The 16,972-nt window shown below is 41.0% G+C and overlaps 3 protein-coding genes across 4 annotated transcripts; 1 reads left to right on the plus strand and 2 right to left on the minus strand.

Moving 5' to 3' along the window:
* Window positions 1-5: 5 nt before the first annotated feature.
* On the minus strand, window positions 6-8,500 carry fnbp4 (formin binding protein 4). Of its 2 annotated transcripts, none has more exons than XM_059334966.1 (17): window positions 8,432-8,500; window positions 7,761-7,838; window positions 7,555-7,673; window positions 7,140-7,314; window positions 6,636-6,783; window positions 6,373-6,475; window positions 5,924-6,268; window positions 5,598-5,790; window positions 5,349-5,488; window positions 5,160-5,264; window positions 4,710-4,843; window positions 3,565-3,734; window positions 2,245-2,543; window positions 2,021-2,138; window positions 1,062-1,255; window positions 643-800; window positions 6-549 (listed from the first exon to the last, which is right to left on the minus strand). In XM_059334966.1, exons 1-17 carry the CDS (start codon window positions 8,433-8,435, stop codon window positions 459-461), a joined length of 2,574 nt encoding a protein of 857 aa, XP_059190949.1. In that variant the 5' UTR covers window positions 8,436-8,500; the 3' UTR covers window positions 6-458. The 2 variants fall into 2 exon arrangements, with proteins under 2 accessions (XP_059190949.1, XP_059190948.1); XM_059334965.1 differs by having other exon boundaries at window positions 8,312-8,474.
* A 1,222-nt stretch (window positions 8,501-9,722) lies between these two features.
* On the plus strand, window positions 9,723-11,738 carry LOC131973853 (seipin-like). The gene has a single exon (XM_059335956.1). The coding sequence runs from the start codon at window positions 9,987-9,989 to the stop codon at window positions 11,238-11,240; it is 1,254 nt and encodes a 417-aa protein (XP_059191939.1). The 5' UTR covers window positions 9,723-9,986; the 3' UTR covers window positions 11,241-11,738.
* A 2,961-nt stretch (window positions 11,739-14,699) lies between these two features.
* lrrc10 (leucine rich repeat containing 10) lies at window positions 14,700-15,542 on the minus strand. The gene has a single exon (XM_059334257.1). The coding sequence runs from the start codon at window positions 15,525-15,527 to the stop codon at window positions 14,700-14,702; it is 828 nt and encodes a 275-aa protein (XP_059190240.1). The 5' UTR covers window positions 15,528-15,542.
* Window positions 15,543-16,972: the final 1,430 nt, after the last annotated feature.

A 16,972-nucleotide genomic window follows, 5' to 3' on the forward strand; every position in this document is an offset into this window, starting at 1 on the left:
ACAGGTGGCTTTGGAAAAACAGTTTAATAACTTTTTACAAAATGTACAAGATCAGTAACATTCCCTTCCCCTTCCAAAAACATGGCTTATCCCATTATACATTTTATGTACACAGCTGTAAAAATGTTCAATAAAATAGACAATCCTTCCAAACTGTGGTGGTCATCTATGTGGAGTCTATACAAAATGTGGTGAACTTATTCTGAGAGACTTTTGGCACATTTACAACAGTGGCTACAAAAACAAGAAAAGGACATTCAAACCCCTCTGGTGAATGGCCTGCCATGTAAGGGCCTCTAAATGTCTCCATTATGAACACAGAAAATGATAAAGAAAGTCCATAGATCGTTTAACAAAACTTAAGGTGGATTAGAATGACTGTATGGTAATAGTTGGAGTGGATTTAAAAAAAAAAAAAAAAAAAAAATGACTGGGCGGTGTACGTCCCAGGTCGGATGTTACGTGCTATTCGTCACCTTCCGTTTCTTCAGTCGGTCCCGCCAGTTATCAGGAAGGGCCTCAAAATTGGCATTCTTTGAAGCTTTTCCGCTATAGAGATGATAACAGTTAGTGAAGGGTTAACAAGATAGATAGATATTATCATATCCATGACAAATTTAGTCTATTCACCAAGAAACTTACGTCACAAGCTGCTGTTGTTTCCAGTCCTCAATACTCTTCTTGTTAAGCAGATCTCTGTCCTCGTCGCTGGAGCTGCTCTTCTCTTCTTCATCCAGCTCCTTCTGGATGCTCTGCCACTTCTTCACCAGGGAAGGCATTTTGATCTTACTCTTCTTCGACTACAGAGACATAGGAGGAAAAATAAATACACCTCAGGTTCTTTTGTGTTTAATTATTAAAGGATTAGTTCCGTTTTTTTGAAGTGGGGTTGTATGAGGTTACGCGTGTTCTAACCACCAATTAGTGTGGGTAACACACAGACTATAAATAAATACCTCATAGAACCCCATTCAAAAAATACGAACCTTTCCTTAAGCCTTGGATTACAGTAAATGGCGTGACTACCCTGACATTTGGAAAATGTGAACTCCAATACCAACCTTATCCTTTTTGATTTTCTTGGTCTTGTCTGTGGGCAGAGCTTTGGCTCCAGGAGGTTCAAAAGGCGGCTGGGATGGTGGCAGAGGTGGTTGAGGAGGAAGGGCAGGCACAGGTGGAACAGGAGGTTCAAAAGGGACCAAAGGAGCGGGGACAGCCGGCACACCCCAGTAGGCAGTTGCAGACATTAGAGGAGCTGCAGACAAAGAAAAGCCTTTATTTTGTAAACACTTGAACATTTATTGTTTGAAATACAAGCCATGATTTAAGGGCTGTTACAAGTGAGGTGTTACACAGGAGTGCCTTTACGCAATATAGGCCAGCAAATCCAGTCTTGTTCTTAAGTTGTATGACTGGGAGCACTGGCACACTTGCCCTGTGAGGGTTCAGTGTTTAGTCCTCTTTCAGGGAATATGGAATTAAGCTGTTTGCACAGATAAGAAACTTTGGTAACGCTTTATATTAAGGTCCTTGTAATAACCATTAATTAACAAGTAATAAGGCATTGTTCTCGCTTTAGATCCCTTTAGCTGCAAAAAGCATATTTAATTGTTAACAAGTGCATAGTTAACTTATAATAGATGAGCAATAAAGTATATTTTAATATCAATAAGCAAACAAAAGATTAATAAATAAAGATAAATAAAGACATGGGTGGGTTATGGGTGTTTGTAATGCTATTATGAAGAATTATAAGATACTCATGAAGCTTTTATTAATGTTCTTATTATAAATCTCTTATAGCCTGCTATTAGCTGTATTCTAATGCCATTATTAACACTTATATAAGCTTATAAACACACAGTAATGTTAATAAGCATCTTGTAAGGACTTACAAGGGCCTTATTACTCGTTAATTAATGGTTATTACAAGGACCTTAATATAAAGAGTTACCGAAACTTTGTTCCTGATATGGTTAATGCATACTACAACTGCAGATGTATGGCGATATCTCTTTACCTGCACTGACAGCAGGCTGGGTGTAGAGAATGGGACTGCTGCCGATAGTAATCGTTTTACTCAGCTGGCTGGCTTTACGCTTCTGACCCTTCCCCAGGGCGCCCAACGACTCCACAATCTGTGTGAGTGACAACAAATATAACTGAAGTTATTCTGAATTTACACATGTAGTATTATTGCATTATTAGAACATCAAGAAGAAAATTGATTAGTTACTAGCATACCTTCATGCTAGTGCCTGGAGGTAAAGGAGGCCTCCCGCTGCCATCTTCCTCTGTTCCAGGCGCTGGAGGCTCACTGTCATTGTCATCATCCATCTCCATCTCCACCTCCATGATCTCTCCATCACTGTCAGGAGGGGGAGGAGGTGGAGGCGGTGAGCCTGGGGGGAGAGGCGGAGGTGGGGGGTTGTTGGATGGTGGAGGTGGGCTGTCTGGAAGAGGGGGTTGAGATGAAAACCAGAGGGATGATGCACTGGGCTGAGGAGGTGCTGTCGGGGGAGCAGTGGTGAATGCTGAGGATCCTGTTATAAAGAGGAAGACAATATGGGATGTTAGTGATGATAGCATCTTGTCTCTGATATACAGCAACGCAATATTTACTGAACACCACCTAAACATCAGGAATACACACTAGATTATAATTATATATTATAGATATATCAGTCTACTGCATCCTGCCATGTCATCTGCACTTTACTAATTAGACACTTTTATTTTATATGGTATATTTATAATATATATATATATATATATATATATATTGTTACTGTTAGCCATTTTGTTCTTTTTTTAAAATTTTTTATATTATCCTATATTGTGATTGTTTTTGTAACCAGAATTTCCTTCAGGATCAACAAAGTTCTATCTTATCTTATCTAAGGCCTGGGCTCCACTGCTGCATGAACAGCTTCTGACAGCTACCTCTGCTGTGATGCTGCCAGCTTTTCTACATGGAGTTTCTTTGGATAATGGCCATCAATATTAAAATGTTTAATTTGATCATAAATGTGTTTATTTATTTTACACAGGCAAAGGTTAAGGTTTGTACTCAGTTGCAAATAATACATATGGATTAGAGAAAAAAAGAACTTAATTTATGAAGCTGTTGAAGTCACTGCATTTTTGGTTCTGCAAATGTGTCAGAATAAAGGTGTTGTGTCAGATACATGCAGGAATTGATTTTTGTCTGTGACATTAGTCTACAGATTACCATTTAGTGAAAGATGTAGGTTATCAATATAACTGTCAAAATATAATTTTTTACATTACATTACATGTCATTTAGCAGACGCTTTTGTCCAAAGCGACTTACAATAAGTATAATAAATAATTTTCACCGTGTATTTTTGCTGTGTGTGACATGGGAAAAGATATAGGCTGACCCTGAATCTCTAAACATGTGGCAGCTGAGCCTGAGCAGCAATACTCCTCAACTGTTAACAGTGATTCTGAAACAAAAACCCATTGGTTCTGTGATGCTCGCTACTCAGACAGGCAATGTGGCCTGAGCACAAGGTGCAGCAACAGTAGTAATAGACTGACCTGTGACCCCACCCGCAGGTGCAGAGGATGTTTTGGTGTCCCCTTGATTAGAAGTCGGTGTCTGGGTACCCTGGCTGCCTTTCGGGTCGTCCTCCTTGTTGTCCTCTTTTGGAAAATCCCACTGGGAGACATTGGTCCGGTCGTTCACATAGAAATACTGCCTGTGCTCTCTAAAGAGTGGGACAACAGAGATAGAAGGCAAGAGTCTCAACTACTGGCCTATCAACTGGTTGAGTGGCATGATACCCTGGGACAGAGTGGCAAGGGAGTGGACATAATCGCCACAGTAGGGGGCAGGAGTGTTGATATGGACAGCGTCTTTAGCCGTCCAAAAGAAGGGCCCAATTAGAATGTTTTTATGGATGTGGATAGGGAACCCACCTTGCTCTCAAAAAACAAAGAAAGCAAAACAAATCATCTCTTAGGTCCTGAAAGCAGCATTCAGCAGCTCACACCATGGTTGTTAGATTTGTTCTGTTTTAGACAACCATTCCCTCCCAGACACAGGGAGGAAGCACCATCATAATCATCAACAACCATAGGTCAGAAAATATCAAGCACAGTCAACTTGTTTTACATCAGAAAAAGAAAATAAAAAACAGGAAGACATATGAAATAGAGTAGGTCTGACCTGCTGGATTCCCGTCATTGCTCCATCTTCACCTTTTATTTGAGGCGTGACACTCCTTGCTTCCAGGGCATCACTCTGTCTGCATTGCATTCGGGAAGTTGCAGTCCTGTAAAGTGGGATGAACCAACCTTCCTACCATACCCCCCTCCCCCTCCCACATTTTCCACTGACTGGACCCATAATCAGTCTACAAATGCCCGCACAACAAAAGGGCTTAAGAGTCTGTTATGGGGACAGGGAGTTTTCACTGTGGCAGGTATATTTTACAGGAAGCAGGCTGGCCCAGTGTGGATGCTCCCTTATCAGTACGTGCAAGGCAGAGTGCCAGGGTTGCATCACAGAAACCTGAAGAGTCTGTTTCTGGTAAGTATTTTGATCCTCTCAGCCTGGTTAAGCCTCTCCCCCAAGTCATGTAACAAAGTCTGCAACCTCGGCACTGAGAAGGGTGTAGTCACACGGTAAGATTTTTGGGGGACGAGGGAGTTTAGAGATGTGAAAGGTAAGTAGCGCGTACCTGTCCCAGTGGCAAGACCAGCCTTTAGGGGTGGCGTTAAGTTCGTAATATTTTATGTGTTCGGCAGCTTCCTGAAGTCTGCGACGAAGATAGACCCCATTCAGAGCGCCCTCTCTCCAGTCAGCAATCCGAGTCTGTGGGGAAAAAAGGAAAAGGAGACAAAAGGAGGGACATAAGAGTGAGATAAAAGCCCAGAAAGTAGAAAGAAAGAGAAAGACAGAAGAGACAGAAGATAGATGAGTAACGTGAAAGAGTAATTACAGTAAGTTTCCAGAATGACACCTTGTGATGGATTATCATGAGAATTTTAAATATTAAGTACTGCCACATGGCTGTGTGCAAAATTATATGAAACAAAATTAAGCCTTGAATATTTTAAAAGTCGCACGGAGATATGTACAACTGCAGGCTATGGTAGTATTGCTTAAAATGGAACCATTTTCCTCTCACCTCAGTTTGTAGCAGAAGAAACTGAAAGTTCGAGATCGCCTTTTTGTTTATTCCCAGGAACTCCATCTTGCTGGTTAAGGTGTTTGCCAGTTCTCCAATCTGAAACTACATTATAGTTTTTGCATTAAAATGTGTCTCAAAAAAGATTGTCAAAAGTATGACGGTAAGTAATGGTATCATTGTTGTTACCTTGAGCTCAGGCGTTTCTACTTTGAGCTCAGATGTTTCCACCTCTTCTTTAACTGGGGGCTTTGGTACCGTCTTCTCCTCAGAACTGTCCGTTTCCTTGTCTTCTCCTTCCGCAACGCTCTCCAGGACTTTCGGAAGTGCTACAAGACACAAAAGATGCATTTAAGTCAGCAGGATTTTTTTTTTTTTACATTTAATATTAGGAACAATTATGCATAATAGCACATGTGTAAATATATCTGGACTCACTGGTCTCTGTGTTGTCCTGTTGGTCTGAGCTTCTGCTATTTGAGTCAGGGCTGGGTGCAGAGGGGAAGGCAGTCTTCCATCTGTTCTTCTTTACTGGAAGGCCACGAGTACCAGAGGCTTCTTGACTCGTCTCAGAACAAGGACTAGAGCCGCCTGCACTGACATCGCCCTCCTCCAGTGCACGGAGCTCAGCCTAAGAGCCAAACAGTTAAGAGCTGCATCACACTTAAAATATGACATATATTCAAGTATAACTCCAGTGCTATAAAAAAATACCTTGAAGGTAGTTATTGTCAGTAATCAAAGTTACACACTGAAAAACCAACCTTTTTCCTCTCCAGAGCCAGTTCCAGCTCCATTGTGTCTTCCTCAGTCTCCTCCTCAGCATCTGAGTTGTCTCTCGACTGCTTCTTGGCGCCAAGATCTTTCTGTACAGTGGGGACTGGTTCAGGGTCCCGCAGAGGAGTAGAAGGAGATCCCACTGGGCGAACCCCTTCTCCATCTGAATCTAAACTGTTCTCAGTCTCATCTAAGCCTTTAAGCAGTCTTTTTCTCCATTTTTCTTCTGCTTCTTTCACTTCAGACGGGATCAGAGGTCCGAGAAGAGATGCTGCCACTCCACGGCGCTCCTCCTCTTCACTTGTGAGGCCCACGACACTCTCAATGACCTCCTTTTAGACAAAGCATCAAGGTGACATATTAAAACTCAAAATAAAGTCATTAAACTCCAAAAAACGTAACAGGACTCACATTATTGGACTTAAATAAGACTTGCCTTCACTTTGGTCTCTTTCACTGATGGCGGGGCTGCAGAAGATGTAGCATTTGTAGAATCCTTGGTCTGATAAGCTGCATGCGCTGTGCCGTTGCCATTAACACTAGAGTTGCAAAGAAAAATAAAACAGCTGAATTTATGTACTGGAGACATAGCCAAGAAATGTGAAAAGAAATGTTCAGATCATGCAGGCGCAGTAATTTTATCTGACTTCGAAGCAGAAGATGCAGTTCACAAAGCTGTGAGCGGCAACATCCTCCTACCTGTTGGCAGACTGCCCCAGGCTTTGCACCTGATCTGCTAGATAATGTGGAAGCTCCCAGGACACCTCGTTGGTCAGAGTGTTCCAGTAGTAGTAGCAGCCAGAGTTCTCATCCCACACCTCCTGCCAGTCTCCCATCTCTACACCCACTGCAAAAAACAGATACAGGAGATGCTTCAAAACAAATCATTGCAGATTTTATGCAACATATTGCACACAATTTCTCTGTTGCCTCAAATAAACAATCTTCTTAATTTAGGCTAAATATGAATGACTTAATCACTGCATAGCAATTTGGAAACTGGAAACAAAATTTCATCAATATTCTGATGGACGGAATAAGCACCTTTGGCACGTAACTTGGTCACATTGATTGGTTGCATTCAAACGTGAAAGTTGATTAATATATACAAAAACTTTAACAGATAGTTTAACAGCACTCCTTTGTCAATCAGGTGGGCATTGGGATAGAACACCTAATCATAAACACAGCACAGACAGTTACCTCCAGCAAGTGAGTACTCAGTGTTGTACTCAAACTCTGTGCTTTGTTGATTCTGTCCATCACTGGCAGCTGGCTGCTGAGTATTAACCTCAGGTCTGGGTGGGGTGGCAGTTGGGACCGAAGGATGAGATGCAGCATCATCTGAACTTGGTTGAGTGGTGATTGCATCAATTTCCTGTTGTGGGGAAATGGCATCAGGAATTTAGATTTGTCAAAACCTATTAATTTTAAAAAAAATAAAAGATTAGAAAACAAACAAAATAAATGTTATATTGAGAAAACCAAACCCTGCAGCCTAGTCTAGTTCACAGATACACACTGAGCTGTCCAACTGCTCATCTTGAATCCATACTTTTCTATTATATACACCACTATCCTAAATGTATGATTAGGTTGTGTAGCAAGTGATACTCACAGCCATGAAATTGGCAAGTGTACTGTCGATGTCAGCTGGCTGTTTGGCAGCTGAATGCAGCGTGTCTCCAGCATCCTCATCATCACTGTCCGCATAGGCTCCAAGCAAGGACAACCCCTCTACAGGTGGTGACAAGACAACTTTGTTCATTAAACTGGTCTTCCACACAACAGCTCTTCAAATGTACACACACACATTTACTCTACCTGTGGCTTTTACTGCGGGAGCCTTCATGTTTGTATGTCTTTCTCTCACGAATCTGAATCCTTCGCCGTCCTGTTCATCTGCAAAGAAACACCAGCCAAGATGTTAGCCTTGAGCTTCACTAGCTGCTACAAGCTAGTTAGTTAAAAGCTAACGTTATTCGCACACTGTTCACACTCATAAAAGAAGCAAATTAAATCTTAGGGTATGTGTGTTAGGTAGGTTAATTACGTTTAGGTTAATTGGCCCAGTCGTTTGCTATAAGCCTGTTTTGGCATGCTCACCAAACCTATTAGCGTGTTAGCTTAGCGAGCTAACCGATAGCTTCTGGCCGATCCATTAGCTTAAAAATAAAGGTTTCGTTTCCCAAGATAGCACATTGCTATCGTTTAGCCTATTATTAGTGGTGGTTTATCTTTGCACTAGAAGTTAGCTACGTGTCGTTAAGTGAATCGATTTTTACCAGATGGGCCCATTCTTCACACCTCGATCATTTAGCATTTAGCTAGCCTGATGCTAACAAGCCAATGATATAACATTAAAATAAATATACCCTCGGATCCCGAAGCAGCTTCTTCCCTCTCTCCGGCATTCCCACCACGGAGCCCGGGAGGTGAAAGCTGTAGTATCGTTCTTCGACCGACCGCTCCTCCTGTGAGGCGACTTTTCTTACCCATCTCTGTCCGTCAGTCTGCTCCTGCTCCTCCCTGGCGTCGTTGTTGCGGCTCCGCTCTGCTGCTTTGAGCTGCACAAAAGGAGGATCAACTTCCGGTTCAAAGGGTCATGTTTTGTATGCAGCAGCAGCCACAGACATATATACACCCTGTTAAAATAATCGCCTAACACATTTTTTTAAAGTTGTGCAGGAAACACACAAAAAATCACCAAAAGTGTAACATATAACATTTATTGATCATTTCACTCAAAAAGGATGTAACAAAGGATGGCTATTGCCAAAGTAATAACTCTGTGTGTAAATAATGTAACTTAAGAGAAAAAATATGACTTAGGCAATTTTTTGAACATGCTTTTGTGACTTTAGCAAGATATGGTAACACTTTATTTTGAAGGTGTCTACATAAGAAACATGACATGACAAGTATCATGAGCATTAATGTTACTTCAAAGTGTCATTAATGTTTATATATATAGATAGATATAGATATCGATATAGATATGATATGATATTTTTTTTTTTTTTTTTACTTTTGCAAAAGAAAAACAATACTATATCATAAATCTCATGATACAGTTAGCCAAATGGCATATCCATAAATGTTATTACGTTAGTCAAAAACCTCTCTTTCTTTTCTTTGAAAATGAAACCAAACAATATATTAAGTCTATTAAGAAATCTACCATCATGAAAGCTATAAAAACTTTGAATTTTTGTACACTTTACAATGTTTTTGTTTGAAAGATTGCTGAAAGTATTGTTGAACCCCCCTGACAGCGTTTTGTTGGTGTATTGTCTCGAATTGCACCATGTTGCTTTAATAAAGTTCAAGAACAAAAAACAAACTTCATCAAAACTTCCATCATTGGAAGAGGGAGATAAAAGGGAGACATTTATATAAAATTACTAAGAATAGGGCACAGTAGGTTAAATAGCACACTTAATATAATAGGAAAACATGCAACTGGTGAGTGTAACTGTGGGGAGAGGGAGGCAGTAAAACGTGGTAACAGCGTGTCCTGAGTATGAAAGGAAGAGGGAAAGGATGAAGGTAGAGATGCAGAAGGCAGCTATAAGAGGAGAACATTATATATATATATATATATATATATATATAATAGAAGGTGGGAAATCTAGTGAAAGGGAAGAAAATCCTTCTGAGATTTCTTGCCACAACTGGACTTATTCAAAGAATATAACAGAAGGAAAGTATGAAAGCAGTTACGTCCAGCAGATGGCGATAAATGCAACGAAAATGATGCCAACTGCCAATAAACACCATAGAAGAAGAAAAAAAACAAAAGAAAAAAAACAAGCAGCAGCTACGTCTGAATGCTAAGTTGTTAACGCGCTTAGACACCCTCCGAGCAAGTCAGGTAGAAAAACGTTATATTATATTCATTATATTATATTTTGATTTTGTCTGGTAACGTTACCATACTGGCGTAATCTAAAATTTTGACATTAGCTTAATAGCTTAGTTGAGTAAACTAGCTCGTCATGTGAGGGTGAAGATAAGCAATTATACAGTTTGGGAGGGAGCCGCCCACAGATGTATGAACATAAAGACCCACCACAGAGGCAGCAGTCAAGAGGAGGCGAAGGAGGAACAACTGCCCAAACCAGGACCAGAAGAAGGTCCGGATCAGACACGATGGGTGCTACCATGGGACCGGTTCTGCACTGGATCCACGATGTGGCATCTGTCACACTCCTCAAAGCCCGACGGACTTTATTTCAGGCTGCCATCCTGTTTTGTGTCCTGGTTCTGCTACTCTGGGTGTCCATCTTTCTCTATGGGAGCTTCTATTATTCCTACATGCCCACTGTGAGCTTCTCCACCCCAGTGCACTTCTACTACAACTCTGATTGTGATACCTCAGAGTCATCACTCTGTTCATTTCCCACTGCCAACATCTCTTTCATGAAGAATGACAAGGACCAAGTGATGGCTAATGGTCAGCCTTATCGAGTGTCTCTGGATTTAGAGATGCCAGAGTCTCCGGTGAATGAACACCTGGGTATGTTCATGGTCAAGATGTCTTGTTACACAAAAGGTGGGAAGACTGTCTCGTCAGTGGGCCGATCTACAATGCTGCATTACCGCTCCAGCCTTCTGCAGACCCTGAGTACTTTACTGTTCTCTCCTTTCCTTCTGACTGGGATGGCTGAGCAGAAGCAGCTCATAGAAGTTGAGCTCTTCTCCGACTACAAGACAAATGCTTATCAACCCTCTGTTGGTGCTGTCATTGAGATCCAGTCCAAACGAGTGCAGATCTACTCCTCTCAACTACGTATCCATGCTTACTTCACTGGTATACGATATGTTCTGTACAACTTCCCCCTGACGTCTGCAGTGATCGGCGTGGCCACAAACTTTGCCTTCCTCAGTGTCATCGTGCTGTTCAGCTACCTGCAGTTCATATGGGGCGGCATCTGGCCTCCAGACCAAGTCAGAGTCAGGGTTATGATGGGAGACAACACCCGCATCCAGCAGAGGAGAGAGGAGGCCCGGAAGCGCATGGAGAGGGAAAGCTCATACAAGGAACTTGCTCCTCAAGCGATTGGATCTGTGAATGAGGCATCTGACTTCAAGGGGAATGACTCGGTGTCAGAGCCGTCGCCAAAGAAGCCATCGGAAATGCCAGATGCCCCTGGGGATGATGCGGCAGATGCCAAGGAAGAAGCGTCTCATGACTCCTCTCATGAGGAGAAAGATGGCTCAGACGTGTTGAATGAAGGCCAGCTGCCTGCCCAGGGTGAGACAGCACTCAGGCAGAGACCTGGACCATGGATGAGCCTGTGAACCATGCCGCTGCGCACAATAAAGGCACCTATAGTATATGCTCTATGACCCATCACTCTTCAGCAGCTTGAACATGATGTGGCAGATATTAATTGACTCTAGCAAACCCACTGTTTGAGTCAGCCTAAATTCACATGCATGAGAAACTAATGCCTGTGTTGCTTTAGCTAACAAATACTGCTTATTGTCTTGTGTTGAGAACACTTTACCTCATTTTAACACTGACCTCTTCTCATTTCGTTTGCTTATGCAGTCTTATGTTTAGATTTCTTAGTTTAATGATGTCTATAGCAGGAGATTCTACATTCCAGTGCTGGCTTGTCCAACAGTATACCTAGAGGAATGTGGCATTACCAATAGGTGTTAGCAAACATTTTAACACACCCTTTTAAAGTCAATTGAACCTGTCCATGTTTTACTGCTGTACTGCTATAAGGTGGCATTTTGTCACATCACGGCCAGCCTGCTATAGCTGAATGTTCACATCATGGCCAAAGGCCTTCTTGCACAGCAGACATTTTGACTTGTCGTAGTAGAAAAAGCACTTATGTTACTTAGAAAACTAACAATGGCTCTGTTCTATTCAATGTCCCAGTTGTAGGGACAGTAAGCCAGAATGCATGCTACCAGGAATCTGAAAGCCACACAGCTAAATGGAATTCAGTCATCATTGATTTAATTATTTACACGAGTGCTTTTTTATACTATGACATCAATGTGAATTCAGTATGTCCGCTGTGAAAAAGGCGTATCATCCCATGACATTGACTCTCTTGATTATCAGTTCAAACATCAGTAGATGTGACTCTTTGTTTGAATGAATTGAAGTTTTTAAGTTGTTTTGGATTTCCAAGAATGTTTCACACGCTTTTAGAGCATACACAAGTCTCTTAGTACTTTTTCAAAGAGGCTCTCTCAGAGCAATTCGATTTGGAGAATGTGCCCAAAAGAGTGTCTTTGTTTTTGAATAACTTATGTGCGCAATAGGTCCAGCCTGAGGGACATAATACGTTGCACTTAATTTTCATCTTGCATATAGAGACATTCTGTACCTGATTAATAAGTGGTTTACCAGCAGGGGCATATACAGTTAAAGCCTCAAGTTGATGCTCATTCTATAATCCTTCCTTTGTATTCAGTATCTGTTACTGTGCAGTTTGAACAATGCAATTTAATGTTGAGAAAGTGGTATTTATTGGGCTTTCATTACAACAAAGCACCAAGATATTTTAGATGGGTCTTTTAAGTATTATAACGTCTGTTAATTAAACATGTTAGTTTTTAACATTGGGGAACCTTGAGCAGGGTAAGTAAAGGTTATACTTTGAAATAATGGTTGTTAAAGCTAATAAAGTAAGGATGGTGCAGGAATTGCTGGAATATAGCCTCCGTGTATTGAACCTACACTTCAGGGGAGCTAAGGGTTAAAGCAGGTTTATGTAAGAGTTTGTACAGGTTTTGTTGACATTTGATTCTTTACCAAAGATATTGTTGCACTCATATTCTGTCATCTTGGGTTTCATTATGGAAAAATCTCGCAAATGCCCCTGAATTCATGTGTTAGTGTTATTTATGTGTTAAAAAAATTTAATAAACATACAGCACTTCATTTTCCTTTTTTTTATTGTCTCTCCTATACAGTTGGATGAAATCCATGTCACTTAAGAAAACACTTTACTTTACTATGAAAATAATTTTGTCTACAGAAAAATCTTGTAATTTTTGTGCAGAAGATCACTGAATTTGTGTTATTTTTTAATACCATGTGAGATTAAGAGACCCAAATCTGAAGATTTATGTAAAATCTCTGGTTTAAAAAAATGAAAGGCCAGTCTACTTCTCAAGCACAAATTTGATATTTTTCATGGCGGAAAGGCTGATTTATTTTTACTCTACCATGATATATTATATTGATAAAATTATTCAGAAAGTATTAGTATATTAGTATATAAAAAAATGGTTGTCAAATATTATGTGGTGTGCATTATTACACTTGATTGTTGTATTTAATTTTAAAGCATTTTTTAAAGTAGTACACTTTAAATAAAGTCATTACTATTTACACGCTAGAATGTAATGTCCGGGACATTACATTCTGGCATGTAAATTATACTAAGGGGACTCCCTGTAGTATAATCTTTATATTATTCTGATAAAATCCTCAAAAAATCTTTACATGAAGAACGGGGTTGTTTTTTAAATACACAATTTAAAGCATACTTTATTGCAGACAGTTTACTGTAAAACCAAGAGTGACCTTAGAATTGAAATGTACAGTACTATAACATGCACAGTAACTGCAGTATTAGGATTTAGGTTTGCTAGAGGGCAGTGTAACAGAAGAAAAAGGTTTATCTCTGACATAAACTGCACAGCATTTGAATGATTAAACAAAATTATGTCTTGGTCTGTCTATGGTCTGTTCTTGGGACCTCTGGGATTACATAAACACACAACAAAGTCATGATTGTTTTTACTAGGAGGCTGAATTAAAGTTCATACAGTAGCTCAGTGTGTTCATGCTGTGTAAAATAACCACATTCCCAGTAAAAGTGCTGATGTGAAGCCCATTTTAATGTCTTGTACTATGGTTTGTTAAAAAGGATTCTAAATGCTAAAACGATGCATTGTGGAGTGACATTTAATCGTGTTTACAGAACATTTTCCTGGTATTCTGAGGAAGTGGAAAGCTGCATATATGATCTGTTTCAAATCCAAACCTTTTGGCGATGATATTAAGACCCATTAGCAGCCTTTATTCAAAGCCACAGCCCCAATCTATCAGATGAATTATGCATTGGTCTGGATAAGGAGTGCACTAATTGACTTAAACCATCCATCACTTGTATTAAAAACCTCACTGTATTTAGCCTCAGCAGGTACAGATATTATCGCAGACTCTGCTGGGGCATGAATGTGTGCAATTAATCCTTTTCTTTTTCTCAATCCTTGCCATACTGACCAACTGCAAAGTAAATTTGTTAGAAAAGTGTCCTGCATACACACCAGTAATATTTATCCAGTAGAAATACATGCTTGCCAGTACTGTTTTGATCTACAAAATCCTGTAAAAAAACCCACAATATATGTCTTGTACAATAAGATAAAATCATTAAGAACATTTTGACTAACAGAAAATCTGATGTTTGTGCAAAAAAAAAGCAATTTACAATGTTGCTGTTGCTGCACCTAATCATTTGAAGGAATATAAAGAGTTTTATTAGTTAAATAAGACATTAATATTTCATACATTAGAAGTAACAAAACATATTAAACATTTGTTGTTTAAAATTCCCCTTTCAAAAGTGTTTTTTTACAACTTGACCAACAACATGCCTTTACCATACATGGACTAAATGCCATCAGCCTGATGCACAACACACCACTTGTGTTCCACTTGAACGCCGTCCTGTGCTGCCAGGCCTCGACACAGCTGAAGGTCACTTTGTTCCTTGACCCCTAAATGTTCTCGCGCTCCTCCTCAGGTTGTACTTCGGTGATCTCTGCTGCAGTCTCACTCACTGCTTTTGACCCGTCATCTTCCTGCTCGTCATCTGAGCTGTCTGCCCAGCGCCCCACTCTTCTGACTCCTTCGCCCACTACCGGGGCATTAACACAGGGGTTGTGGTCGTAGATGACAAGCTTCAACCCCTCCAAGTGAGACAGGCCTGGGAAGTAACGTATTTTGTTCCGATCCACATCAATGACGGCTAGAAAGTGCATTTCCAGCAACACGGGTGGGAACGCTGCCAGCTGGTTCCCAGCAAGCCAGATACTTCTTAGCTCTTCCAGCCCTTTTAGTTCTTTTGGTAAACTCTGTATCTGGTTATATCCAAGGTGCAAAGTCTTGAGATTAGAGAGCTCACAAACCACCTTAGGGAAAACAGTGAAGCAATTAGTCTCCAGCCACAGAGTACTAAGTTCCTTGAGCTCTCTTAGTTCTCTGGGGAGGCTGTAAAGCCTGTTGTTACCCAGGTAAAGGATGCTGAGCTGGGGCAATTTGCAAACAGCTGCAGGGAGCTCTTCAAAGCAGTTAAAATCAAGAGCAAGGAGCTGCAGCTTCTTCAGGCCCTGCAGTTCATACGGTAAGCTGCTGAGGTTGTTGTCGCTCAAGTAGAGCTTCACCAGTTCACTGAAGGCACAGGCAGCAACAGGCAGCCGGCGCAGCTGCCGGCTGCTCAGGTCCAGGGTCCGATCAAGTGGCATCTCCTTTAGATCCCCCACCAGGAAGCGTTGACAGCGCTCCGAGGGGATGAAGGCAATGACGCCTCGCATGGCGTTACCCATCTTGCCCAGTCTCTGATGCACCACTGCTTCTCCACATCAATTTAATGCCAGACAAGGGTGGTAGTGAAGTAGGCTGTTGGCGTCTTCAAATGAATTTCATGGCATCCCATTAATGCTCCTCCACCAGCCCTCTGGGGTTATTGATCTGGAGAACAACAAAACAATGCATTTCTGTAATATAGCATCAGCAAATGAAGCTGTGTGAATCACATGATTATGATGCTGAATTACAGTCTTTCTTCTGATAAAAAAACATGCAAACAACGATGAAAATAGGCATTACAAATTGTGAAAAAGAAACCACATTAAGCGTAAAGATAATCATAATATGAATTGAAAAACACCTACTTTCCAATGTTTCCCTGCTGATGTCCATGACTCTCAGCATCTCCTACAGTAAGCCATTTGTTTATCCAACTTAATGGGCTGAAAACGTATTGTATTCCCTGGGCAGATATTCCCCAGTGCAGCCCTCTCACTATCTCTCAGTGGCTCTGAGCTTTGCCCTGACTTTCATGGCAATAGCAACCACTAGCTACTCTCTCCTCCCCATTTGTGCCTAATGACTTTCCCCCCTTCTTCTTCTGAGATGACAGAGGTGGGAGAGAGAGAGACAGGGAGGGGCAGGGTGCAAAGCATAGGAAGGGCTTTGTGATGACGGAGCAGAGAAGGTCATTTACATGCTGCTTTAATCGTCCCAGTTCTGGGTCTGTGCCACCGGGCAAGTCAAGTGGGCCCGTACCATGAAATAATCTCAAGAATTTGTCAGTGTGTGCAGGGAGACCAAACAGGGAGTTTGTATGTGTTTTGCTCTGACTTCAACAGTAATAAATCGTTGCAGTGAATTTACAGGCTCCCAGGAAAACTTGGAGGTGTACTGAAGTGTGGCGGAGGTTGTGCGGCTCTGTGGGTCTGTGTTTTGTCACATTTTAACTGCTTGAACATCAACTGTGTGATCACTGTGGAGTAAAGACCTCAGTGCCAAAATCACTCTACAAACCTTTTGAAATGCAGGTGCTCACACTTTAGTTTTCCATGTTGGCATATGGTTTTTAAAGCAACCTTTCAGTTATTCAATTTCTTCCTCCTGAACTTCCTGAGGTGTGATTTGCCCATGTTATCTTGCATGCCTTCATTAGAGCTATTTTCCAATTCGATAAAACTGTAAAGGAATTTTCTTTTCCTTATCAGACAATGCTGCCCCTTGTCTGTTTTCACTCACTGACAGACTGTTTTTAGCACCTGTCTTTCTCCTTATCCACTCACCGCCTGGGGGTCTCAAACAGGCAGCAGTACAACCCAGACCAGCACACAGAAAGCCATGGCAGTATACATATAGATAGATATGTCATAGAAGGAAGTACAGGTCAAGTACAAGTACAAATGTAATTCATTTTCCTATTATGTGAATACTTGAGCATGCTATGATGCCATCATTAATTTAA

The sequence above is a fragment of the Centropristis striata genome, chromosome 6 (genome assembly GCF_030273125.1).
Source record: "Centropristis striata isolate RG_2023a ecotype Rhode Island chromosome 6, C.striata_1.0, whole genome shotgun sequence".
NCBI classification, from domain to species: domain Eukaryota; kingdom Metazoa; phylum Chordata; class Actinopteri; order Perciformes; family Serranidae; genus Centropristis; species Centropristis striata.

Coding starts and splice junctions, on each gene's coding strand:
- fnbp4 (XM_059334965.1), bottom strand. CDS start 8,435: ATGGGTAAGAAAAGTCGCCTCACAGGAGGAGCGGTCGGTCGAAGAACG. Junction 6,784..7,139: donor TGAGTACTCACTTGCTGGAG/GTAACTGTCTGT, acceptor TGTTTTTTGCAG/TGGGTGTAGAGATGGGAGAC. Junction 5,489..5,597: donor ACAGGACAACACAGAGACCA/GTGAGTCCAGAT, acceptor TGTGTCTTGTAG/CACTTCCGAAAGTCCTGGAG.
- LOC131973853 (XM_059335956.1), top strand. CDS start 9,987: ATGTATGAACATAAAGACCCACCACAGAGGCAGCAGTCAAGAGGAGGC.
- lrrc10 (XM_059334257.1), bottom strand. CDS start 15,527: ATGGGTAACGCCATGCGAGGCGTCATTGCCTTCATCCCCTCGGAGCGC.